Here is a 26,606-nt window from a genome sequence, read left to right as displayed (position 1 = left end):
GGGCTCAACCACCCACATACGGACTGGGTCAATGCCTCATCAGGGTGAATTGTAGAGATAACATTTCTGGATACAATAAATTATTTCTTTCTAGAAAAGCTGGCCCTATGAACTACAAGAAAAAGAAATGCCATTCTGAATTTAGTCTTTAGCAGTGCAGAGGATCTAATTCAAGAGCTATTAGTGGGTCAGCTGCTCAATAGTAGCAACCACAATATAATTAAACTTAACACCAAGATGAATGCAAGACAAATAAAGCAAACAGATAGTCAATTTTAAGAAAATGACCTATACAAAAATGGGGGGAAATGCCAAAAAAAGCCCCTAAATGAGCAGTTTGAAACCAAGAAGCCTGCAAACACCCAGACGGCTTAAAAATACAGTTCTAGAAGCCAAGGTAAAATGTCTGACATAAATAGAAAAATGTGCCACAAACCTTCCCCCCCTTGCATGACTCAATGAGAAACTTAAGGAGGCTATTGCAAGGCACATGGGGAAGCCCAGGAAAACGTGGCATGTGAAATGTAAACAGGAAGTGAAGATGGCTAAACTCAAGGAGTGGCTCATAAAGGATGCTCAACGTGTTAGTGACAAGTTTACATGATGCTCGTCTGAGAACCAGCCTTTGCAATGCAGAGGTCCTGCAATCTGTGTCGAGAGCTTCCTGGTGACTTCACGGGCAGCGGCAGCCAAAAAGCCAAGAAAACAGAGAGCATTGTAAGGACAGGCACTGGAAATGAGGATTCTGTATAAAACCTTGGTACACCCATGCCTTGACGACTCTGTGCACTCTCGTCTCTGCACCCTGAGCAAGGCACGGCGATGCTGTAAAAGGTTCAGAGAGACATTGGGAACAATGTGGGGAATGGAGCACTGGCTCTACAGAGAGGACAAAGCTGAAGGAACATGTACTGATGGCTTGTAAATTGCCATGAATACCACGGGTAAGGTACGTGCAGAGGCGGCATTGACCAGATCCTGAAATACTAGTGCCAGGAATCTTTTGATGGGTTTTAGAGAGAGCTAAAAAAACAATTAATAAAGTGTCTTTTCAAACAGCACGTAGTGATGGTCTGGGATGTTGTCTTGTGAAGTTTTTTGGGGATGTCAGCATGTCCAAAAAGGCATCTGGCAAATCCATGGACATAAAAGCCCACGTGGACTAAGCAGCCCATGAAAAGACTAAGCAGGGGTGAAAACCAGCAACACAGCAGCACTGGGTGCGGATGGCCGAAGTGGCCCCCGTTAGCCATGTCTGGGCTTCAGGGAGGCATAGCGGTCAGAGCTGGGCGAGATCAATTGCACTCAGGCCTGCACCCTCCTCCCTCTCCCGTGCGCTAGGCAAGGGAAACGGCCAGCAAGGGCCGCCCGGAGCTGAGGGGGCGGACCTGAGGGGACAGGACAAGGGCCGCGGGGAGCTGAGGGGACGGGACAAAGTCATCGGGCCCCAAGCGACCGCCCTGAGGCGAAGCGCGGCGCGCCGCGGGGAGCCCCGCCCACACGACCGCACCGGTCCGGGGGCCGGGCGCGAGGCGGAACGCGGCGCGCGTGCGCGGGGGCCCCCGTGGGTGGGGCGGGCGCGCGCGCAAGTGCGGCGGGCGGAGCAGGGCGGGGACACCGCGCGCGCGGCGGGCGGTTCGAGCAGTTGTGCTTCCCGAGCCTGCCCTGACCCTCCCCTCAGCCTTCCTTCACCCCTCCCCCGGCCTCCCTGCCGCTTCCCCTCACCCTCCCTAAGACTCCCTTCACCCCCCTCCTTTAGCCTCTCTTCCGCCTTCCCGCCGCTTTCCCTCAGCCTTCCCTGAGCCTCCCTTCAGCCTTCCCGCCATTTCCCGCCTCGCTCCCCTCCCCTCGAGCCGCCGCTGCGGCAGAGCAGAGCGCTGAGGTGAGTATGGAGCGGTGCTGCGGGCTCGGGCCTCTCTCCCGGCGGGACGGGATCAGCCGCCGCGTCCCCGCTCCCCTCCGACCTCTCGTCCCGGCCGGGATCCCTGTGTGGCTGGAGGCAGCGGCTGCCCCGCGGGCGGGACGTGGCCCTTGAGGGCCCCACTTGTGCGGCCCTGCGTGGGGAGGCGTCGCGGGTGCTCCCTCAGGGCTCCGCAGTTGTTGTTTGTGGTGTTTGACGGCAGTGGTAATGCCGTGGTGGCCCGGCGTGCCCACGCACAGAGCTGTGTGAGGGCCTTTTATTTCACAGAAGCAGTAGGGTTGGAAGGGGCCTTTGGAGAGCATCCGGTCCACTCACCCCTCCCCCCGCAGGGTCACCTGGAGCAGGTTACCCAAGAACGTGTCCGTGTTGTTTTGGAATGTTTCCAGAGAGGAAGATTGCACGACCTCCCTGGGCAGCCTGTTCCAGTGCCCTGCAACCCTCAACGTAAAGTTCTTCCTCATACTGAAGTCAAACTTACTGTCTTTTAGTTTATGGCCATTACTCCTTGTCCTGTTACTGGGCACCACTGAAATGAGTGTGGCACCATCCTCTTGGCACCCATATTTATGTATTTTGAGGATAGCCCTTTTAAACACGGAGGGCAGAGGATGGCTGGACCACTGCCTTGTGACAGGAACCTCGTGTAACATTCTGTGTCATCTGCAGTCTCTAACTGAGCTAAGTCAGACACAGGAAACTTCAGAGGAATGCGTTTACTTGTTCAGCACTCCAGGCTGGCTAGCAAAGTGGGGTTCTCTGGTGAAATGTATGTTTTAGAAACGAAGTATTAAGTAATATAAAACTAAAAAAAATCCCTTAGTATTACCAGAGTCTTGCAAACAAGGTCTCTAAGTTATTTATTGATAACTTATCCTATATCCTTTGCTGTCTGTTACATGCACTTTAGGATCCCAAAGCTGATTATTTGTCTACTAGGAAACTACAGAAAAGCAGCAAACTCCTTGTTCTTGTAAGCTGTGACTGTTTTCACAAGAGTGTTTTTACACTGATTTTAATTTTTTTGTAATTGATCAAAAACCCTGCAGTTTTATTTTGAGATGTTTATATGTTAAAGTATTTCTTGTTCCATTTTCAGAGGAAACTTTAAAACAAAGGTTTAGAAGACAAGATTCTGCTTGCTGTCGAGGTAAAAACAACCCTTATAGCCAAGATCTTGAAGTGCAGTGTAACTTCACTGTAGTTTTGTTTTTAGAACAAACTGAAAACCCTGCTCATTTTGGAAGATTTAAAATAATTGTGGGTGTTTTTGTAAGTGAATATGAGGAAAACTGTGTAAGTAAAATCACTTCTGTAGGTCAATGAGTTGCTCAATATTAACACCTGTTGCTTTTAAACTAATGATGTTATTCTATTTTCATAATAAGTTTATGTGAATTAAGGAAAAACATATGTGCTTGCAATGATCTGGGATATAATTGATGCAAAAATATGTCCTGATTTGATTAACAAAAGCTATTAAGTGATCTCTGAAATTAAAATTGTTTTGTAGTCTTTGAATAGCCACTTTGATCCAAAACAATTTTCAGGGGATTTTTTGTGATCTGACACTTCCTTTTTCCTGTACAGACTCTTTTTATGAAAATACTGAATATTCATTTTAAATGGCAAAAAAATTAAAACTGGAATAATACCCCAGATTTTTTCATGTATTTGGATATTTTCTGCTTGCAAAAATATTTTCATCATGAGCTGTGGAAAGGATTTTGTGGAAATTCTTAAAAAAATTGGATATCCAAAGGCTGATGAGCTTAATGGAGAAGATTTTGACTGGATGTTTGAGTCTTCAGAAGACAAATCATTTCTGGAGTGGTTTTGTGGAAACATAAATGAGAAACATGTGGTATCTGAAGAAGAGCTGCAAGATTTTGATAATCTTCTCAAGTGTGGTAAGCCTGTGTTGGAAGGAAATGCACTGGATGCAGTCCTTAAAACCTTGGAGCCCACGGGTTCAAAGAACAGTAGCCAAGAGGAGGACATGCAAGAAGAGGAAGAAGCGAAGAAATTAGAGGATGAGCTTCAAACTCTTCAGAAGTTAAAAAACCTTCAAATTCACCGGCATAATAAGCTTCAACTGCTGGTTACTACAAACAGCCACGTGTTACAAACATTCCAAAGCAGAGAGGAAGAAGCACGTAAGGCTTGGAAAGAAGGACTGGAAGCGTTTACTGCAGCAAATAATAAGCTTGACAATGAACTGCAGTCTCTTATAGCTGCAGTGAAGAAATTTGCCTCTTTCTTCACTGCTTCAGATTCAGAACAAGAGTCGGATGTACATCCAGTGTTTTTTTCCCAGCTTTCTTTGGACAAATATTTGTCTCTGGAAGATGAAAGCACTGCAGCGCTTACATCATACGTAAAAAAGCATTTTTATAAAGGTATGCCTGAATGTGCTGAAAATTCACATGAAGGCAGCTTTCAGCTTGAGGATTTAATCAAGGAAGTCACTTTCAATGAGACTAATGAAGTTTGTGAAGAAAGGCAAGAGATAGCCAGGCTCCAGGCAGCGTATATTTGTGGTCAGAACCAGCTAATTCAGCGGCAAGCTGAAGAGGAGGGCCTGAATTCAGCTATCAAGTGTGCAGAGAGCCTGCTGCAGTCCTGGGACAAGGTAAGGCACAAGAGAAGGTACTGGAGTTTCAAACAGGCATGTTCCACTGGATCTAGTGAAAGGAATTGCTGAGTTATTGGTATTTCAGTTATTTTTATGTATTATGAAGTTCTCGTCTTGCTCACAAAACTGCTCTTGTGAAACAGCTTCATTTTCCTTAGTTAGAAATTCTTCAGTGTGGCACAGTACCTTTAATTCTACTGTCCAGCATTATTACCTTTAAAATACTAGAACTTATAATACCTTTCTAGTTTAGTTTAACTTAGAATTTTCAAATTAGAACTGGCTCTTTGTACAATAAACAGAATCTTAGCTTTGGTTGCAATTTCGTGGTATCAAGGAGCCAATATGATAAATGTATTCCTGTTCATATGCGTAGCATAACCTTAAAAAGTTTTAGTTCACTTACTCTGGAAACTCAAGTATTTGTACCAAATAAATGAATCTGATAGTTGAAGCCTCAGAAGTCTCTCAACAAGTTAGTGACAATGAGATGTGGCTAGTGGGATTTGTGAAGAAATCATAATGAAAGGAAAGGTATTTGCTTATGCCAGTTGTGAAATCACTTGAGGCATCATGTCAGTTTGTATATTTTCATTTATGGATGACTAGTATATAGGACTTGATTGATTAGGGTAATTTGAAAAAGATTGATTCTGCCAGCAGTGTTGATCATCCGACTGAATATAAAAAATTAAGTTTGCATGTGAGATTTCAGTTAGACGTGATTGAAATATAGGTGCTGGGTAAAATGCAGCTCTTTTATTTTTAACAAAATAAACTGTTCCCTGACTCTGTGGTAGAATGAAATTACTTTTTACTGAAATATATTAATTACTTTGTTCATCTGTATTTGCATTATGTTGTAAAATTCTGTGAAACTACTTGTGGATTTAATTTCATAGATAAATGTAACATAAATACATGAATTTTATATGAACTGAAGAAATGTTTGGGGAGTGGCTTGGAGGGAACTATGAAGAAATTCACAGGTATTTTGTTTTATGCAGGATATTGGACAACAGGAAAACATTGATGCTAAAATATCTAGTTTAAGTGCTGAAATTTCATCAATTAAACAAGATATAGCTCAGTTAAATACTGAAGAGCTACTTCCCCTTCTTAAAAAGAATGCACAGCTTTTGACTGCACCAGTGGTGAAAGAGTACTTAGATCACCAAATTGCTCAGCAGGACTGTTATGCTGCAATTCAAGATAAAATAGGCAGGCATTTGATAAGACAGAAAACATCATTTGAACTTATTCATCTGGCCTGTGAAATGGAGATGAAGAAACATCAGGAGATCAGCTGTCAGCTTGAGAATTTGGTAGAATCTCTGAAACAGAGCACTGATGAGTTGCAGCAGAGACTACAGGTGATAACTGAACGAACTCAACAGGCAAAGCCAAGGAGCACTATTAGTTCAGAGGATGGTTTCTCTTGCAGGTGAGCATTAGCGTCATTATTGAACTTAGACTTACTTTGAAATAATGGGGAGATGAAAGCTCAGGCAAGCTAAGCCTTGCCTGCTGCTAAGTTCTTAGTTATGTGTTGTAGCTGATTAGAATTTTGAATTTTCAAGATGTGAAACTTGTTTTGTCCCTGTTCTTTGAAATTCTTTTCAGGTTTGCCTGAGGAAAAACTGTTCGATTATCCGTCTTTTTAATCTTGCTGAAGCATTCCTAATTAATATGCGTAACATGAAGAATGTTTAAACCCAAGCGTTTCTTATCTAGCACCTCCTGAAACTTACTCTAGAGGTATAGATGTTAATAGCAGTGATTTCCCAGGTTGTATGCACGGCCTCATCAGCTGAGCCCGCAAAAAAACCCCCGTGTGGTAGGAGAGAGGAACGACTCCTTTGGACTATGAAATGTGTTTAGCTCATTTTTACTGCTTGATTTGCCAGCTGGTTGGAGTGTCCTGGCGCCCATGTATGAGTCTAGTTGTTCACCATCTAAGTAATTAAGTCTTGTAGTTCAGGTGATACAGTTAAAGATGTGTGCTGTGCTGCTCTTCCATCAAGACTAAAGTTTTTGATGAAGTATGTTGTATAATTACAGGTGTGTTACTGTCAGATTTTCCTCCTTCTTTAGAATAGTGCTTTAAGTGTTCTCGTTTTTTTTAATAATTGATTAGTGATAGCTGAGTATGGTTTGGCACAGTGAATAACTGGAAGAATTAGGCAGCAGAATTAGGAAGAAACTGAATGTGTTTGTGTCAACTTGTTACATTTTTGTTCAGGTTTATTATAAAGTCTTCAAATCACTGAAATGTTTCTGGCTATTTTTTCTTCTTTTTCTTTCTTTTTGTTAGAAAAAGGGAGGGGAAATTGAAAGAATTAAAAACCTTATCGGGTTTGTAAACAGAAGACACTTGAAAGACATTCAGTTACTTCTGAAATACAGTTTCTGCTCTCAATAAAGCCAGTCTGATTTTATGTTAGGGATCAACTCCTGAAGATTTTGTTACACAGAGGTGGTAGTAACATTTGAACAAAGTTGCCTATAATTGTGTTAGCCTATTCCTGTGCAGTGTAAGGGTACAGTTTGGGTAAGGGCAAGTTTGCTATAGTTTGTAATGCTGTGTTTTGCATGACTTGTAACTAATTGGAGAATTTCTTAGCAGTCTCTTCATAGATGGAAAACAGGAAATACTTCAGTAAGCTTGAAACTGTTACAAAGATTGTTCTTATTTCTCATTGGCCACTGAAGTCTGCTTTCTTTCAGCACTTAAAAAAAAATCTATCTTACTTTGCAGTCCTTGAAGTGTCAGGAAATAGTTGGCAGAAGCACACTGTCAACTTCTATTTGCATTCACGATGTACTTACTAACTGTTACTTTAGTATTTTGTTGCTGCTAATTTGATATTGAAGTATTTTGGATTCCTATTAATCACTACTATATATAGATGGAATCCTGAAATCAGTGGAAGATATAGCAGTGTAGTAAAAGTGCCCTCAGCTGTACTTGCCTTACTTGTCCTCTGACTTCTCAACACAGACATTTGTCTCTTAACTAATGATGATAGAGTGCACAGGAAACTTAAAAGTGCTTGTGTGTCTTAACTTCACTTGTTACAGGCTGTATCAGCTCCTGGAAGGAGGAAATAAAAAACAACAATTGTTTAAAACATACAAAAGCCTGGAGCAGATGGCTCAGAAATTAAAGCAGGACTGTGCTACAGTACAAGATCAGCTGGCAGCATCTGCTCAAGAGCAGTCTCTCCTTTTGTCCAGCCTAGAACGGGATGTGGATGCCCTTCATGGTGCTCTCTATTGTGGAACAAATCAGATACAACTCCGGAGTCCGGTAAGCCCTTATTGATTTTTAAAAAATTACTACATTATGTGTCATGTTCTTTACTGATAGAAGTATAGTGTGAAAGCTCTAGACACACAAACTGTCCCCACTTATCAGCAACAAATCTATTAACATAATGATGATGGATGCTGTATTTACATTGTTCTTGGCAAATGTTGGATTTTTGTAAATGCTGGCAAGTAATAATTTTTTTGTTTCTGAGCAAACCATTGCATCTAACTGAATTTCTTTCAAAGGCATGTGCAGTCCTCTATTCTCGTAAACTTACGGTGTGAGAAATGTGGTGTCTGGATTGGGTGTCACTGGAAAACTCGTTTATGTTGTTCTTCATTTCATATGGGTTTTCTCCCGTTACCTCTAAAACCTCAACAGTACTGGCTACAGGTGGATCATTTGGATAAAATAAAAATACCAGAATTTTGAAGGACAGTTGTGGTAGGACAGTCCTGCTACACAGCTCTCAGGTGTTGTGTTTAGAACATCTTTTAAATGGGAACAGGGTTTGTTAAATGCACCTTGTTACGGGTTTTAAAAGATTGTAGATACCTCAAAAATGCATCAAGGGAAATCTTCTGTTACATAATACTTCCTTGGTTAATTACATAAAAATGTATTTAACATTCGTCTGTCAAGTGAATTTGCAACATATAGAAGAGTTTTTATTAGAAAACGAGACTCTAATTGGAACAGTATGTATTTAGGGATTGCACATTGATAAATCAAATACCTTCCTATTGATATAGGTTGCTTCTTAAAATATGACATCTTGTTCTACTGCTACTGTTTCTCAAGAAAAGTAATTCCTTAATAAGGGAATAATGTGCAAGTAGATGATTAGTCTGCTTATACTGAACTATCATAAGAATGACAGTTGGGAAAGTTGTAGCTGGTAATTAATGATTTAATTGTAAAAGTGATTTGGCTTTTTTGTTATGACCTTTTTTTGTTCCCTTTTAAGATTTGACTAGCAATGAAGACTTGTAATTGATAAAATATGACACTCATCTCTCTAGGTCAGGGTCAGGTTCTTGTGGTCTTAACTCATCCGGTCAACAAGTAAATGAAATTACATTTGCATAACCTGATGTGAGTTCTGTTACATGGAGCTCAAAAATGACGTAAATTGAATGGAATTCCTTATTATCTTTGTTTCTGGTTTTTTTTGTGATTGCTTTTCGATTACAAACAAGTGCCTTCCCAAAGCAAAAAACCTTTTATATTTCTAGACCAGCTAGTGTATTAACAATAGAAAAGTAGTAATTTTTTTGTCTTGTATTTTTTATTAGGAACTTACTGAGCAGTTTCACCAACTAGAAGTGGATTTAGAGAAACTAAATCATCTCCTTATGGATCTGGTTGCTGATCTGAAGTCGAAGAGAAGCTTTTTAGAGTCCAATAGGCTGCATCAGATGGAAAGAGACTTGTATGTGTATTTTTTCAAAGATGAAGATCACTTGAAAGAGATGGTGGAGAAGCTTGAGCAGCAGTCTCAGGCTAAAGCCAGTGGTCTGGAAGATGAGAATTTCACAACCAGTGGAGTTCTTAATGTCTAAACAGCAATGTACTCTTAAGAAAGGAAAATGTTAATGTAAACTGTCTAGGAGTATATGGAATAATAAGCATTAGCTTGTCAATGCTTACACTTACCTGTCGCTGCAGTGAGTCTTAACTGCCACTGTTACCAGTGCTGCTTTATGGCTTCTGCCCGCCGAGTTCAATCTCAGTTTTGTCAGAACTCTTGGATATGAAGTAACTGTTGGTTATTTGAAAGAAGTATGTTCAGGCTGCTCTTCTGCTGGTCTGTGTGTTCATTTCTGCTGCACACAGCATAGCACCAAAAGGAATGTGTCATACCCTTAAGTTTTTTCTTGCACGCTAAGAACTTATGATTGAACTGCAAAATAAATGTGGAGGAGGCATTCCAGATTTTGGAACATGAATATAATGTCCTCATAGTGAAGAGGAGAGATCTCCAAGGCAGATATTCCATGATTGTTTCCCTTACAGTTCTTCTAAGGAGACTTGGTTTTGTTAAAAATGTGTTGGAATATGTACCAGAAGCTGTTTTAACTACCAAGACCATCTGCTTTAAGACCATTCCAGCATCTCTTAATTTAACTTATGGCCTATCTTCTCCATTGAAACCAGTCCATACTTATACTGGGCTTGTCAATGAAAAAGAATTTTAAATTTATCTTTTGTACTTCTGAGTTTGCCTTATAATTTATAATGATAGGCATTTCAATTCAGAGTGCTGATGCTTTCATACTTCTGTAACAATGTGCATTGTTAGCCTGTTTATCAAATTTTTATATAGCTTCCTAATATACCAATGGAACTAAATAGGCTTTTATAGTATGATAACTTCCAGTCTTTTATCTTTTGATGGGATCAGCTGTGCTTGCTTTCAAGCGTTTTACATATTGATGAAGGTTAGTATATTGGCTTAAATTCAGTAACAGTAGTCTTAAAACTATTTTGATGGCAGACTTTTAACTTTTATGTGATTATAACTTATTTTGAAATGTGTAATATTTTTTTTAGCTTACTGGTTGGGTGTCTTTATGTCTGGATTTTATGCTGCTTAACTCTATACTTTGTGTTTATTATTAAATGCCAAACTCTATAAATTCAGTTCAGTGTGGCTAATATTTATGGTGAATCTGTGTGGGTTTTTCTAGGCCTGTTCTCAGGCATGGTGTCTTGTTTATATTTAGTCTGATGGGTTCTCATTTTAATCTGCCCCTGAGGCTGTGACTGCTGCTTCCCAGCCTGAGAAGTCAGAGAGCACTTTAACCCTGTGTAGGAAAGAAGTGTTGCTCTTAATTGTAGAAGTTAGGAGGAGTTGTGCGCAGGGAAGGATTATACTTCTGACTCCTGGAATGTAAGGGAAAAGAAAGCCATTCCACCTCTCACCCTTTCCTTCACATGCTTACTGATTAGAGCTAGATAGATACAGTCAGTACTAATGCAGTATGATGGATGTTCCTCTTTGAATTGGATGCAAATGCTTGCACTTGTAAGTATTGAAAGTTGCAATGTAGCTGTGGTCTTGAGCCAAGAAAAAGATTTCTATGTAGGCAGAGGAACTGTTGTTTGCTGATGGTTAAGTTTGACAGTCTGGTCATGCACTGGATGTAGTGGGAGAAGACCAGAGTAACAGGAGTCCAGTTACCCACTTGTATAGGAATAATTGAGTAAACAGCAGGTTTTGGTAGAGTGATTGATTTGTACAGCTTGGATACTTTAAGTATAGTTTTTAAAATATTGGATATTTGTCTTGTGTTTGTGTCAAGTTTTACATGTTCTTCTGGTCTAACTGTAAAACAACAAGTCATCTGTGGACACTGTTACTTGTGATTCTCCAACGTATGTTGTACCTAGGGATTCTCCAAGTATTTTGTAGGTATTACAGAATATGGACAGGTCAGCTGGAAAACCAGCTCCTTTTCAGAAAAGGATAAAATTTAGAACAACAGTAGCTGGAGTCAAAGCTTGTAGAGACTATAGATACTGCTGACCCGTTTCTTAAATTGACAAGCTATAGTAGCTATTTTAAAGTTACCAATATATAACAGTATTTGTGTGCATCAATTATACAAAATTTAAGAAAGTAGAGGTCTTTTATGGTAAGTATTTTCTGAAACAGCACAAAACTAATGACTGTATATTGTGATAGTAATGCTTGTTTCTTTAATTTTATGTTGGCTTAATTTTTACAATTACTTGAAAGTTCATTGTGTTTTTCCTGATAAAATCCAAGCACTAGTAACAGTAAACGTAAGCAAGTGCTAGATACAGACTAGTTTAAAGATGCTGGGAGGGGGAAAGTATCTCAGACATACATACTTTTTGTTTTATTTGTCAGATTTTTTTTAGTACAAGGTAGCTGTACTTAGGACTGTGATTTTTTTAATCAGTGTATTGAAACACTAATTCAAATAAGTTAGTTTTTATAAATTATTACATTTTTATTTCCAATACAGTACTGATGGGCATGTCTGGGAGCAAATGTAATTTTCTATTGAGAATGAATGGCTGAACATATTCACTATATTTTGTCTTTAATTTCAACAGAATATAAGTGAGGATTACTCATGACCCTGATTAATTCATAATTTGTGTGTTCTGTGTTTAGGTTTAATCTTAAAAATGGAGCGGTATATAGGATGTGAGATTTCTAAAGTGCCTTTATCTGATACTGCTCAGAGGATTCTGACAGCTTTGCAGTCTATTCCTGTAGAAGTTAGTACTAACAGAGATAATAACCAGAGTGAGTAAATCTCAGCCTATATGTGTTTTTCAGTTGAAAAATTGAAATATCAAACCTCTAGTCCCTTTTTTTATATAGATGAAAAGAAAAGGTGAGAGTTTAGGTTTACAGGTTTAGAAAAGGAATTAACTGTAACTGTGACATTTGCTGAGACTTTTCTGATTAAATAATGTTACCTGAGTACATTTTTTCTTTCTGTTTTGCTATGTGGTACAGAAGTATATGGGAATTTCAAGGTGTTACTTAAGTAATTCTATTCAATGTAATAAATTAGATGCATACATTAGCTTGACTCTGGACTAGATGTTTAAAGATCACTGGAGGTACTTGGAACTTACCAAGTGACCTGTGAACTCTCCAGACTCATGTCTAATCTTAAAACATATGTTCATTAGCAGTGTGCTCATTGTGAAATTCTAGGGGGAAGAGTGAGCAAAAGTCCCAGTGAAGGAGCAAATTAGGTAATGTTAAAAGTGCCTCAGCAGATCTGGAACACTGTGGATACTAAGGAGGTTTTGCAAGGTGCAGTTTTTATTCTCAGTTCTGTGCAAGTCACAGTCTATCATCTTGTGGCTCTAGAAAGAACCAGATAGAAAGTTGAGTTTTGCTTGATTTTAGTTTTCTGTTTTTTCCTGAGAACTAAATCCTGGAATATTATCTGATCAATGGGCTTTAAATCTAATGTTTATTCTTGTGTACATCATGTTTTTTGCAGCCTCCATTTTATATAAATTATGGTTCAGGCTCCTCTTTCAGTAAAGCTTTGGATCAGTGGAGCCTGGTGGTGTACCAGTGACAAAGGTAGTAGTTCATCACTGTGTAAATCAGTGATACATGTTTAAGGAAATATGGGATGAGTTAATTTTAAAATGTTACATTGTATGTGTTACATCTGGGACTAAAACCCAGATGATTTTACAGAATTTGATCTCTTTTTAGCCTCAGTTTGATATTTTACTTCTCTTGCTACCTTGTCATTGCCTGTCTGTGTATATATATATACACATACAGCTTTAGTATGGGTCTGTAAAAAAGAAGTTTGCCTCCTTTAAAAAAACAGAAACAACTGCAAACCTCTGATGTTGGTCTGTTTCAGACTGTATGAACTGTATTTTATAGATAGATTTTTAAATTTTAAATTCTACTTAATGTAAAAGCTGTTTGTCTATAGAAGGTAAATATTGGGCTCAAATAGAACAAATATCTGCAATGTTGACCTATTTGGTGAAATTCTGTGGTTATCCTGGCAGTGGAGCTCTAATGTTTCCATTAAGCCTTGAGGAGCTGGAAGGCAAGGACGGGTTTCTGCTGCCATCTGGTGATACTTTGTCATAATTCAGAAACTGGAAGTTGGCAGATCTCTTCAATACCTGTCATACTGATTATTGTGTGCTGGAGGAGAGAAATGTAATCCTTGTCTGTGTGGATTTGTCAAGGAAAAGTGTCTAGCTGTGAAACAATTAAAAGCACTGAATATAAACTCAGATACTATCATTCTTAATTTATTATCTTACTGTTGTAGAAAGTGCTCAGAAAACCAAAGGTAAAATGTTTGAAGCTCCAAATACAGCTGTGCCATATTGGCTGTTCTAAGAGTTTGGGTTAGAAGTCTGAGCTGGAGCTAAATGTCAGACTACACACTTAGACCAACATGTAGAAATAGGCTTAGTTTCTTCTGTAGACAAAGGTCTTGATTTGCCCAGACAAGTTTTTTTAAAACAGTTCTAGTAAATAGAAATAGATCACCTTATGCTTTGACATTGGTCAAAACCATAGTTGTTTCAGAAGTACTGGTAATGCAAGTTCATAGCCCACAGCAGCAGTTTAGTGTTGTACTCAGTATGGGGGGACAAAATACGTACTTTGCCCGTGATGTGTCTTTTGGCTGGGCAGTAAGATAATCTAGAGATAAAGGCATCCGAACTCATTGCAAACTCTGGAGAGACCTGCACTTCAGGGGAGTTCTCTTTCCATGTTCCTCCTTCTGTACCCACAGACTGTAAGTGCCACTAACCTGTTACCCCTGGCTCCTTCATTTCAGTCTTCACTTGCTTCTCCTCTTCTTGGGACTTCTGGACAGTGCTAAGGCAGAAAAGAAACACGTGTCCTAATGGTTTCACTTGCCATGGTGTGAGTCTGAGGTGCATTTCCAAACCCTTCTTGGAACTGCAGCATCTGTGCTTTCAGAGCCGTGGGCTAAAGGTCTCTGGCAGTTCAGTGGGGGCCCAGACTCACAGCTGTGCTGTGCTTTGTGTCAGACCCAGCACCAGTGGCTGTCCTGCTTCTCGTGAGACTGGTGTCACCTTATTTTCCTGTCGGTTTGTCAGGTCTGAGTTCTCCTTGCTCTCTCTCACCTGGTCTTAAAATGCCTGTTCTATTGCAAGATGAACAATGTGAAAAAATTCTCTGCAGGTGAAACATGGTCAGTTGTTTGTAGGACATGAAATGCTAAACTCAAATACAAATAATGCTTTATAGAACAAAGATTTTTGTGGAATACTTGCTGCTGAATTCCAAGAAAACAGTTAAGCTGTGTAAAGTTTCTAGAGTTTGGATTTTTCTTTTCTTTTTTTTTCCTTCATGCTCGTACCCCCAGCTTTACTATGACCAAACTGAGTTGTGTTTTCTTGAAAGAGGGAAATTCACATAATTATGGAATTATAGTAATGCTTTCTCTGAATACCATGGAAAATGTTTTTCAGCTTTGTAGTGAATTTTAAGTAATTTTTTTTATTAATGGTGACAGAGCAGGCTTTTGCATTGATGCCTTAGGTTTTAACTTTTATATTTTTCAAATCATGTACTGCCTAGTGTGTAACTCTGAAGTTTCTTGTAGCCTGTTAACTTCTGCTCTCTCATGCTAGGTAGACATAACAAAGCCTCTCCGGGGCTGCTCTCCAAGGACACTCAGACCGTCCTAGGCCCAAAAAGTAAAAACCAAAAGCCTCTAAAGGGAGGGGCAAGCTTGGGGAAACTACATCGTTAACTGAAGCTTTAATTGGAGAATTAACCCTGATATGCAAATGAACCAAACCTGTAAAAGTGCAAAGAACTCGTGACCTGTCGTCCATCTTGGGGTCCATCTTGGCAATAGCCTCTGGCTCCCCGGGGAGTACCTTTGAAGGCCTTTCAAACAAATACCTACCTTTATTCCCTTACTCTTTTCTAGTCTCTGTTTCTAGGATGCCTCTTAAGGCATCAGCATATGCGTATTTTGGAACCTGCACGGCCCTTTTAAGCATGAATACTAACTTGATACTAACTTGACAAGTGGTTGTCAAGGGAAATTTTTTGACAATTCTTTTAGGTTTGGTAAAAGTGTCAGTAACATAACCTTGTATGTAACCTAAGTTATATGGGCTGCTTGCAGATTTATTTGTGTTGTAAATTGTTTCTTCTTTTTTAAAGGTATGGAGAAGACAAAGGAAAATAAACTAGGTGATAAGGATGCACATCTGAGAAATGAAAAGGCAAGCGTTTTGTAAGATTGAAAACCACTAAAAGCACACTTTTTGTAGCAGGTTTGAAGTTATAGACTGGGTCTTTCATAACAAGCTTTATCACGATATATTTTACACAGTCATAGTTCAGATAACTTCCTCTGTCTTATTTTACACTTGGCCTATATTTACCTATGAGATTCTTGGCCCCACTTCGGTTCCCTTTTCACAGGAAGCTGGTCTTTTATGACAGATTGATCAGAAATGTGATTGCCACATTCAGACAGTTACCAGGGTTTAGAAATGTTCTCAGACTTCTGTCACTGAACAATCATAAAATGAGCTGATTCATGTGAAAAATTATTTTATATTAGGAAGCTTAATTTTGGGTTTAATCGTCTTTCTGAATTTTGTTTGATGTGCATGTGAGTGTCAGTGCAAGAGTGGGAACAGGTAACTGTGGCAGCCGCAGCTCAGGCTGTGATTGTAAAATCCATTGAGCTGATTGATGAGTTGCAGATGCTGCAACTGATCCAGCTGCAGATTTCACAGCCTTCCTTACTCTGACTCTGGTGCATGTTGCACACTTCAATTCCATTCAGGTTGCTCAAGATGTAGAAAACTGATGCCTTGTGTGGAGTGGGATAGTTTCCTACAAATTACATTGGCTTCCAGGTGCTCATGCAGCTGTGGGTGCACATGGATAGTAGTGGAGCCCCTTTATGTGATGATGAGACTAATACTGACTCACTACATCTAATGAGATCTTCCTACATTGACATAAATTATGAAACTACATCCTGGGAGTAATTTTTTCTACTTCCAGCCATGTCATTATTTCTAACAGATCAGTTTGTCACAGAAGCTGCTGTTTCTCTCTGTGGTTAATTGTAGTTCCAGCTGTATTATTCTGACTTGATAATTAAATTGCTTTGTTCTTATTTTTTTTAGCCTTTAAAAGAGAATTGCTTATTCCTGATTCTGTAATTACTAGAGTGTCGTAATTCAAATTCTGCTGTGTTAAATGATAAAACTATTTGCAGTTTGACTGGCGAATACACTTGAGTGAATTAGTTGCCTTTTTATGGCTCTTAAGCATTTGGCCCTTCTGTGGTGTACTAGGGCCGGTAACATACTGAGGAAATTTCTGAAGGAAATAAGGATGAAGGAGAAGAATTCAAACATTACCATGCAGCATCTTGCTTAATGCTGTTTAGTAGCATGCTGCTGTAAAGGGACTATCTGGAGTAGGAAAACTCTTCTGGATGTAGTGGATTAAAATGAATGGAATATAATACTTACTCATACAGATGATAATAATTCTTCAATGCAACTTTCTTATGTATTTTTGTTATGTCTTACAATCCTGTAAATTGCTTGAAGGGATCCAGTTGACTCATGTACTTGAACTTCCAAAGCAGTCATTAAAGTCCCTTGCCAGAAGTTCTATAACAAATGAAGCTGTCATGAAAACAACTCTGAATGTTGAAGCTAAAGATGAATAGTCTCTTCCCTCTTCAGACAATAATAACCTTGTCACTGTGGAAGACAGGCTACTGGGCTAGATGCATCTTACAGTTGTTAATTTGCCATTTTTAGTGTTGGACTACCATTAGATTAAAAAAAAAAGTGGTTGTGGATGTAAACAATATATGTCATCAAAATAATCTCTACTGATAAATACTTGAATTTTGGTTTATGTAATGTGGTTCCCTTAAACTGGCTCTGTTTTGTTAGTATCAACATTTTTTCATAGAATTTTGCTTTCTTGGAAGTTTATCTAAATAAACTTCATGGAATTTTTAATTCCTCCTAATAAGTCAAATAATTGGATCTGCTAAAAAATTTCTGATTTTCCCAGGAGGTTTGTGATTCCAGAATTGCCATATTAAAAGCAACTACCAGCCCTGAAAGAAAACCTTCTGGTCAGATAGTCAGGACAGTGCATACAGATGAAATGCTTGGCTGTCAAGATATTAAAATGGTGAGCTGTTACCAGGATTCAGGCTTCCCAAAATGGGGATATCGAGAAAGGAGTCTTTCAGTAGAAGCAAAAAACCTGAAGAATGGGGAAAAGAAAATAGTTACTCCTCTTAAAAGAAAACAAAATGTGTCTACATCTTGTTCAGAGAAAACAAGAAGATTGCATGTAAATACCTCCGTGTCCTCACATGAAAGAAGATACAGCTGTACTCCTGGACAAGTAAAGTCTTCTGGAAGGTACCCTTGTGATATCAGCAGTTTAGGATGTGAAGAAAGAAATGAACTGCTTGTAACTCTAGAACAGGCCGTGGCTTTTGTAACTACTATGGTATTTCAAGATGGTTCTTCACAGCTCAACTCAGAGCAGGTTAGTGAAAGATGGGTTTTGTTTAGAGTCAGTTCTATAGAACCCTTTCAGTGTGCATTTGACTGATAAACACAAACCCGTGTCCACTGGGCACACTGGTGTATGACATACCAACATGTACATTTAGATTACATTTTATTTTAAAGTACCAAGTAAAACTTGAAGAAAATGAAACTGCTAGGATTTTTCTTTCAAGGCTGAAACACTTGCATGCTCTTCTACTGTGTCAATAGTGTATGCAGTAACTGTAGCATACATAATAGGTTTCATATTGTAAAATATTTGAGAATTTTTCTTTATAGGATTGCACAAAATCTGTCAGAGGAAACACTATTGTAATTGTACTTAACAGGCCTCTACCTCATCAGTAAAAGGAGTTGTTGTGCTGGTGAAGAATCAGACTGATCACCCTTGTCCTCCCAGTCACACTTCAACTGGCTATACTTGGAATGCTGCTAATGAAAACGATAAATTATTTTATTTCAAAACTGAACAATCATCTCCCTGGGAACAAGAACAGGCTCACAAGAAAATTTCTTGGTGAGAGTATGTGAGAAAAAATACTATTTTGCTTTACATATGCTTTCTGCAGTAATGATGTTGGTTACTTAGCGCAAGCCTAATCTCCTTACATGTCAGACTCCTTGAGTTTCATATTGGCTGTATTAGTTCTATGTCAAGTCTGGACTAATACAAACCAAATAAGAATAGACTGTTCCTTTGGGCTCAGCATATCACTGACTGCAGCCCTTGCACAATTAGGTTGGGATTCTGGTAGGAGCTGTTTACATTCACCTGCAAATCCTTTATGAGCAGTTAAAGCTGGATGGCACCAAAGAATATATTTTGTCCAGGCTTATCTTTCTTGTATTTTATCTTCCAAATCCTGAATTGCGTTTCTTATCTAGCACATTTATGATGGACATCATTGTGATAAGCACCCTTTCTGAGCTTTGTTAATACTTTAAATCTTTTTAGCACAGGGTTTTTTAATGACTTTTGACATTCCAAATGAAGTTTTACTAATATTCAATAATAACACAATATAATTTTGAAGTGAAGGCTCTGTGTATCTGTTTAATGCTTGGATTAAATTTTAACAAAAAGTTGGACTATGTTTTAAACTTCCAGTTACTGTAACCGAAGTCCATTTTTATTCCTATTAACTTAGAAATCATATCCCATAAAGGGAGAAATGAGAATTGAATCGGATTCTTAGATGTAATAGTCTAGCATGTTAGAACTTCATCAGAATATTTTATGACTTTCAGGAATAGTTGTTTTATTGTAAACAGCTGAATTTGGATTATTAAATTACAAAACATTAATTTTCAAGATGTGGGACTTGGTTGTTAGTTGCATCTCTTCCACTGCTTGAATTCATGGCTTGAAACAAGTCATAACTTTGGTGACCTGTACTTCTCCAGCTGTAATATTGGGGTTACGTGACAAGTAGTTTAATAGCGTGTTGTCAGATTGAATATAGGTTGTTGTGAATTGAGAATAATATATCAGTAAAGCATGTACATATAAACAGTAAAAATTCAATAATAAGTTGAATAAGGATATTAGCATTTAGATTTAACCTATGGGTAATTATTTATTGTAAGAATAGTGCAGTTGTTTAAGAATGGATCTATAATGCATACAGCAATACCTAGTGATCCATGTGATTTCTAGTATGTCCAAACCCTTGGGATTGTGGTCTCATACCATCAAAAATGCTTTATAAAATGATTATTTTTCTGTATTGCCCAAAATAGAACTTAGTAAAAAAAAGACACACATAGTTGGTAAATCTATATACTGATATATATATATATAGGTATATAGTTGGTTACATCTATTTAAAATAGCATGAATAAGGGAATTACAGACATTTGCAAGAGGTATGGAAATACATGACAAAGAGAAGCCTTTTGGATTTAAACAGCATATTAACACAGGGCAGTTATGACAGTTTAGATTGTGTAGCAACTTTTAAATCAGTGTTTTATAATGCTACATCAGTTTAGCCTCTGTGATCTTATTTGGGTACATTGAAGTATTACAGGGATGCCAGTTGGTGTTTTGGATTAAGGTTGCACTTTAAGAGTTAAACAAGGATTTGTTTTCTTTATGTGTATGTGATAAAGCATATCTGCTAGGATGTTTTATTTTCTTAGAGAACATAGCTTTGAGTATTACTGAATTGAGAATTTAATATTCAAATGCAGTATTCTGTTCTTATAGGAATAAGGAAATGGGTTAACTGTTTAGTATTAGGTGCTAATTAAACAAACAGTAAATAGATTGACTAAATCTGGTAGCATATAGTGTGTGTTAATGAACTACTTCTGTGCAGGCAAGTGTTGTTTCAAATGCTACAGTGCAAAGTTCCAATAATTTGCTTCAATGCAAAAGATTTCCTGAGGACTCTACTTCAAGTTTATGGTGATGAAATCAGCTGGAAACAAGGCAAGTATTGAATCTATGATCTCATCCTGTAATCTCTGTGCTATTGGTGTTTCTGTTAAGATCACTAAGTGTAGAAATAACTAAATTGGTGGTTAAGTAATATATTGAAAAACAGAGTTTAGTACCATGAAAAAGAGCACCCTTCTTGGGGGAGGTTGTGACCAGAGGCTTGGCACATCAAGATAACATATTTCTTCTCAGAGTAGGAATCAAATAACTGAGTAATTTAAGGATAGCTTCCAGTGGAAACAAAAGCTCTCAACACAGTCCTGACTGTAGCCAAAAAGGTCAAACTACTTCATGTTTCATATTCCCTAGAAAAAAACTTCCTCTTCTCAAAGGAAAGGCTGAAAAAAATCCCAGAGATGCTCATAGTTGTCAGAACTAGAAATCATTGAATGGCCCTTGTTTTTTTGATAGTTACAAGACTCTTCTCTGTGGATTTAAAAGCAACTGCAAACAACAGGCATAAGATGTAAATATGATCTCTTGTTTGGGTTTTTTTTTTTTTCAGTTTTTGGGGGTTTTTTTGGTTCCATGTATCAAATTACTGCTGAGTGAGTTACAAAAGTACACATGACCTTTCAGGGAGGGCTCCCTCTATGGAGAATCGTCAACTTGTGCTCAGCATTTGAAAAGTTTCAGTAAATCACAGTAAACTCTTGATCTTTCAAAATCTGGTGTGAAGATCTGTATGAAAACCAGCACTGGAAATGGGAAAGATGGGGAAGGAAATGCCATAATGGGACTGGTGGTAGTGACAGTTTTGTAACCTGTACACACAGAGGAAGTACTAGATAGGTTAGATCCTACCTGATCCATGGGATTTGAATCTGAAGTTTCTGGTAACCAAAAGAATTCTTGTCTAGGCTTTTAAACTTTGAAACTTGATGTTTCCTCACATATTATTTCTGCTATGAAAAAACAAACAAAGCTCCAATAAAACAAACAAAACCCCTAAAATTCTTTTTAGAGTAGTTCTGAAGCTGTAATTTGCATTATGGACATTAAAATTTGCATCCAGGTAAGGTGTAGCATGGAGTTCTCTATAAATGTACCTGTAGGTCATCATTTGAACTTACTTAGGGGTTACTGAAGAGGATACTTAGGTTTATCTTTGAATATATCACAAAGCAATGTAGTTATTAGTTTCTCCTGTTCTTTGTAGAGCTGCAGGACACATGTTGAGATTGTAGTTCAAAGGGAAGTGAAACAGCCCTGGGCTTGGCCCATCCTATCCATCTATGTGAACATGAGGGTGCACTGTAAGCACATATGATCCTATAAGACAAAAGGTTCTGAGTTTTGGAAATGATGCATTGTGCACCCATATGTGAATTCGTATATATATGTTAACAATCTTGGTCTGATTATTTGGAAGTAAATCTCTCCCTGATTCCCAATAGCAATTTTGTGGATATCAGTCAAGTTAACAACAGTAAGAAAACTGTACCAGAGTGAGACTCTTATAAAAAGAACTTCAGCTTGAAATTTTTCAGTTCTAAGAAAGAGAGGTTTTTACAGTAAATCTAGGGAGCCAGAAGTTTACTTATATTTGAAAACTTGAAAAAAATCAACCAACCAAAAAATTCCACCCCAACCTCACAAAACAACTCTTTGAAAATATGCAATACTGAACTTCCTCCTGTGTAGTCATGATATTGATTGTTAGAGCTGCAAATTCAATGCTTAGCATTTTTCTTGAGTAAATACTTTTCTGATGTGTGTCTGCAGGAAAGATGGGCCAAACTCTAGAGCTATTTTTCAGTATGGGAGGTAATTTAAATATTTTGAATAACTTGTTTTTGTAGTTGCCGATTGTGTCGTGTTAGATCCAAGGATTGCAGCATGGCTGATAAACCCCAGTGACACAGTTCCTTCCTTTGAGTGTTTAATACAGAAGTATTTTGAAAAGCCTTTTTCAAAGGGAACAGAAAATACAGATACAGGCACTTTGAGAAATATATCTGTAAGTAGTTTGTTTTCAGTTGTTTGTGGTTGAGTTAAAAAGGGAAGGAAATTATAATAGAATTGCTTTTGCTTAGAAAATATTGCAAAATAAAATAGATAATGCTTTTCTAATGGAAGAACATGATTCTATTAATGCTACATGTTGGAAATCTAAAGAAAGAGGAGAAGGGGAGGTTTCACTGCATTCTACCAAGATGAGAGCTCATCCTCCAGGAACACCTGTAAAATTTTCCTTCAAAACTGTAAAGTTCAGTAACAACATTAATTAATATATAATTTTATGCTTTTTCTGTTCATCTGCCTGCGAAATTATTTCCAGCTCTCCTTTCCAAAATGTCTAATGCTGTGTTCTCCAATTCCTGTGGACTTGTAGCCTATATTTAGTTGTTATTAACAATTTTGCTAAATTTCACAGCTGGTAAAGACACCACATCATAGGCTGAGAAACATCAGTGAGTCAAATGTGAACCTTCTAGCACTTTTATGAAAAAATCTGTGAATTTTAATTCTCAGTGTGAGAGAATGCATGATGAACTTTTTGAGACGTTATGCCCTGGCAATTTCTTCCTATATCTTATCAAATGTCTTCCTGTATTCCTATTGAAATGTATTTCCTGAATGTTACAAAATATTTGTGTCTGTTTTGGGCCATGGTAATCTACTGTGGACACATTAGCCTTCAGAGGTTGTTTGAATGATAAGATGTAGAGCAGTCTAAATAATGGATTGTTTGATGCCATTCACTTTTCAAAGACCTCGCTTGTTCAGAACAAGTATTGCACCATGGTTATAGGACTTGTAGGGTACAAACCCACAGATGTCAACGGGGGTTAGAGCATGAACAGAGGTCAGTAGTATTGGCACCTACCCATCAGCGTAGACATTCTGGACAAACCAGAGCCAGTTTACTTTAAAACACTCTAAACTGCAGTTGTTCAGAAGATACTTCATGAATTAAGTTATTAGTGTCGGGAATAGACAAGCAAACAGACAGAAGTTATCTATAGTTATTTCTATGTGTGATGGCCCTGCTGTGAGTCAGCATCCTTAATCTTGTCTCTTCCCTTAGCTTGACTCGGTCTTTTGTTCTTCAGATATCACATCTGTTCTTAGCTATTTTTCAACTCTGTCATCCTGATTCCCAGCTCTGAGTTAAATATTGAAATTTTATTTCCTTCCTGTCCTACTTCAGGTCTAGTTTGTTTCCTTGCTCCAACCATCTCCAGTGTCTTTATGCTGACTTGTTCACTTAATTCCCAGTTAATCCCTCCTTGGAACATCCTGTGCTTATTCCCCCCATTCCTTATTCTTTGTCACCTGGACTTTCACACTTCCTTTTTGGCTTTTCTCTTTGCTCAGTGAGTCCCAGTTCTTCCTGTGAATCCTGGCTCTTTGCCAGGTTTATCTCTTCAATCTTCTTGCTCTGTTTTTACTGGTAGATTCCTAGCAGTTGTCTGTACTGCCAGAGGGATCTGTGGTGATACATCATCTTGTGCCTCACTACTTCAGTGTAGCTCCTTGTCTTGTGCTAGTCTTGTCCACCCACCACAGTACTTGGAATGACTGCTGGTTTATTCTGTAGCCCACAACTCACCCACACACCACGAGCATGAAGATGTGCTGCTTGCTGCTTGTCTGTATATTTGGTGCTGTGCCGAAGTGGTCGTGGTCCATATTCCCTGAAACATTTGCTGGAACAGGTGCTAAACATTATGCTGGTCATGTCATCGCTGCATTTACTGATGAGGAATCTTGGTGTCAGTTGAAGCCTGTCACTGGGCTCTCTTCCACTCCAGAAAGGGATCAAGCAAGCGGTCTGTATTTCACAGACAGCTCGTTTGTTCCAGAACAAGTTGGTATGGACAACATTTCTTGGAGAGAGGTTGATGACTTTTCACTGCAGTGTGTACTAGATTGTTTTAGAACAAAGATTATCACCAGTGGATCTAGATAGTTCAGCTTTGAAGAGAGCCCTCTGCATCCTACCTTTCAGGGCCTGCTGTTTCTCAGTCTTCATTAAGTTTATTTTTAATGGTCATGTTCTTGGAGCGAATAGTCATACTCTGTGTTTGCATACATTTTAAAATGGTATTCTAGCCAATTGAAGGAGGTGGCCTGGTGCTGTGTGGAACACCTCTGGGAAGGAAGTGAACAGTTCTGGCACAAAAGTAGCAGTACTTATATGAGAAAGAAAAATGCAGGGAATTTTTCCTCATTTTACAAGTAGTAAGAAAACTCTGACTTCAGTGTCAAAGGCAGTTTATTGATAAAATATTTCTCTGTACTTGATGCAAAATGTAAATAAAGGAACAGGCAAAATCTGGAATATTCATAATCTGTAGTGCTGTGTTAATGATTTGGGTTTGTCAGAAATCTAAGAACATTTCTAAAATGTTAACAGAAGGCATACAGAAAAGCACATTTTTCCAATTTATACATATTAAAAAAGAAAGTCTAAATATTTTTATGTTAGCAATATTTTTGTTAGTTATTGATTTATTTTTGATTTATTTATATCAGTATCAAAACTTAGGTGTGAACTTGGAGAAGCTTTATAATGTAATGATGGACCTTGCTGATGGCTTAAAGGTAAGACATAAAAAGAGTTTGCTCAGGAATAACTATGTAAGTATCGAATTAGAGAGTTAATGATTATTTCTCATTCAAATTGGAATAATAGAATGCTTCAGTCCTTAGTGGTTTACATTAGTAGTCAACATTTAAAATAAATTGCCCATCAAACTTGCCATTTTTTCTAGAAGGAGATGGTGAGCGTCAAGCTTAATCTTTAGAAGAAACTTTTTCTCTACAACAGTTAATTAAATGAAGATTCTGAGAACAAGACAGGTTCATAATATTGTGACTTTTCTTTTAGTGTTTTAAATCTATATGTTACTGTCTAAAAAGTATTGACAGAGGTAAAACATAGTATAGCTGGTTTTTTTCCATGTATAACCTGTGTATGAAAACTCTCAGCATATCTTTTGTTCTAGATTGTGTTAGCCAAGCACTGGTCACACACTGGAACAGGCTTCCCAGAGAGGTGGTTGATGGCCCAGGCCTGTTGGTGTTTAAGAGGCATTTGGACAGTGCCCTTAATCATATACTTCAAATTTTAGTCAGCCTTGAATTGACCAGGCAGTGGGACTAGATAGTCTTTGTAGGTCCTTTCCAAGTGAACTATTGTATTCTATTTTACCCCTTATTGCAGTTCAGAATAAATCTCAAGAAGTCTGTTAGTGTGTGTGTGTTTGTTTTCTGCCTGTGATCATATACCTGGAACAGTGCCAGGATATAGGGATATGCTTAGGTTCTGGTGGAGGGGACATCACAGTTTCCTGGGGATTTTCTTTGAAGTTGCTAGTAGCAGGTGTAGGGCTTAGATCATTAGGTGATGGAGCCATATAAGTGTGGATATCCAAGTAGCCCAGCAGCATGGTGAACAATCTGAAGGGAGGCAGCAGGGAAACACCAAAGGCACAGGAACACCGAGATCCAGCCTACAAGAGTTTTTAGAAAAGTCAGATTGCTTCAGTGGTTAGAGAAAAAACAGACTTTCTGTTCTCTGTAACTAATTTGGGAGCATAACCCTATCAACTCTTATTTTCTTCCTAATGAAAACAAAGTTATGAACTATGAATATTTGCTTAATTGTTCAGCTGAACAAAGGAAAAGGGATAACTGTGTGTCCTATTATAATGAAGATTGATTTAAAAATAAGCTGTTAAGAAAAAAAAAAAGGTATATATCTTTCTTTATTAGCATTCTTGTACAAAATGGTTACTATTGCAGAATTCCTAGTAACAGCATTTAGATACTATGATTTACACTAAGTAGTACTTCATGCCACAAACAGTGTTGTCGTGCAAAAAGGGAATGTACAGAAAGTGAAATACTCCTCAATGGAAAATGCATTCACCTAATGACACTAGGGTATGTTTTAAGATCAAAATTAGCTGGTACTGAAGAATGTATTTATATCTTACTTTACAGGCTCAAGGCTTGTGGAACTTATTTTGCACATTAGAGCTTCCACTTATCAAAATTCTGGCAGGTATGAAAGTTCAGTTCAAAATATGAATCTTCACTATTTTCACACAGCTGCTGACTATGCTCAAGGGGGATGTAATTCCTCAGAATACGAAATGCTATCTTAGCCTCATAACAGCTGTGTGAGTTTGAGTTTCCATTTTACAGTCTAAGAAGCATGTAAGATTGAAATTGTCAATTATAAATGTTC

The 26,606-nt window shown here is 38.2% G+C and overlaps 2 protein-coding genes across 3 annotated transcripts in view; both read left to right on the top strand.

The window, feature by feature from the left end:
- Positions 1-1,793: 1,793 nt before the first annotated feature.
- HAUS3 (HAUS augmin like complex subunit 3) lies at positions 1,794-10,509 on the top strand. Of its 2 annotated transcripts, XM_048304688.1 has the most exons (6): positions 1,798-1,882; positions 2,829-2,891; positions 3,018-4,550; positions 5,561-5,997; positions 7,635-7,863; positions 9,162-10,509. In XM_048304688.1, the coding sequence occupies exons 3-6, from the start codon at positions 3,627-3,629 to the stop codon at positions 9,426-9,428; spliced, it is 1,857 nt and encodes a 618-aa protein (XP_048160645.1). In that variant the 5' UTR covers positions 1,798-1,882; positions 2,829-2,891; positions 3,018-3,626; the 3' UTR covers positions 9,429-10,509. The 2 variants fall into 2 exon arrangements, with proteins under 2 accessions (XP_048160644.1, XP_048160645.1); XM_048304687.1 differs by lacking the exon at positions 2,829-2,891 and having other exon boundaries at positions 1,794-1,882.
- Positions 3,025-26,606, top strand: part of POLN (DNA polymerase nu) — a 100,883-nt gene continuing 77,301 nt past the window's right edge. Inside the window, exons 1-9 of the mRNA XM_048304689.1 lie at positions 3,025-3,068; positions 12,014-12,148; positions 15,557-15,618; positions 17,450-17,938; positions 18,291-18,478; positions 20,283-20,395; positions 22,207-22,364; positions 24,887-24,955; positions 26,360-26,420. Coding sequence (XP_048160646.1) covers positions 12,028-12,148; positions 15,557-15,618; positions 17,450-17,938; positions 18,291-18,478; positions 20,283-20,395; positions 22,207-22,364; positions 24,887-24,955; positions 26,360-26,420 — 1,261 coding nt within the window. The 5' untranslated portion in view covers positions 3,025-3,068; positions 12,014-12,027. The remainder of the gene's footprint in view (positions 3,069-12,013; positions 12,149-15,556; positions 15,619-17,449; positions 17,939-18,290; positions 18,479-20,282; positions 20,396-22,206; positions 22,365-24,886; positions 24,956-26,359; positions 26,421-26,606) is intronic.

This window comes from Corvus hawaiiensis, chromosome 5 (assembly GCF_020740725.1).
Source record: "Corvus hawaiiensis isolate bCorHaw1 chromosome 5, bCorHaw1.pri.cur, whole genome shotgun sequence".
NCBI lineage: Eukaryota > Metazoa > Chordata > Aves > Passeriformes > Corvidae > Corvus > Corvus hawaiiensis.
The sequence above is the reverse complement of the archived record's forward strand: the minus strand, read 5'-3'. Positions and strand labels throughout refer to the sequence as shown.

Bases quoted from the DNA above. Each gene is read 5' to 3' on its own strand.
- HAUS3 (XM_048304687.1), top strand. From the start codon at position 3,627: ATGAGCTGTGGAAAGGATTTTGTGGAAATTCTTAAAAAAATTGGATAT. The intron at 4,551-5,560 runs GTAAGGCACAAG...TGTTTTATGCAG, and splicing joins TGCTGCAGTCCTGGGACAAG to GATATTGGACAACAGGAAAA. The intron at 5,998-7,634 runs GTGAGCATTAGC...CACTTGTTACAG, and splicing joins GAGGATGGTTTCTCTTGCAG to GCTGTATCAGCTCCTGGAAG.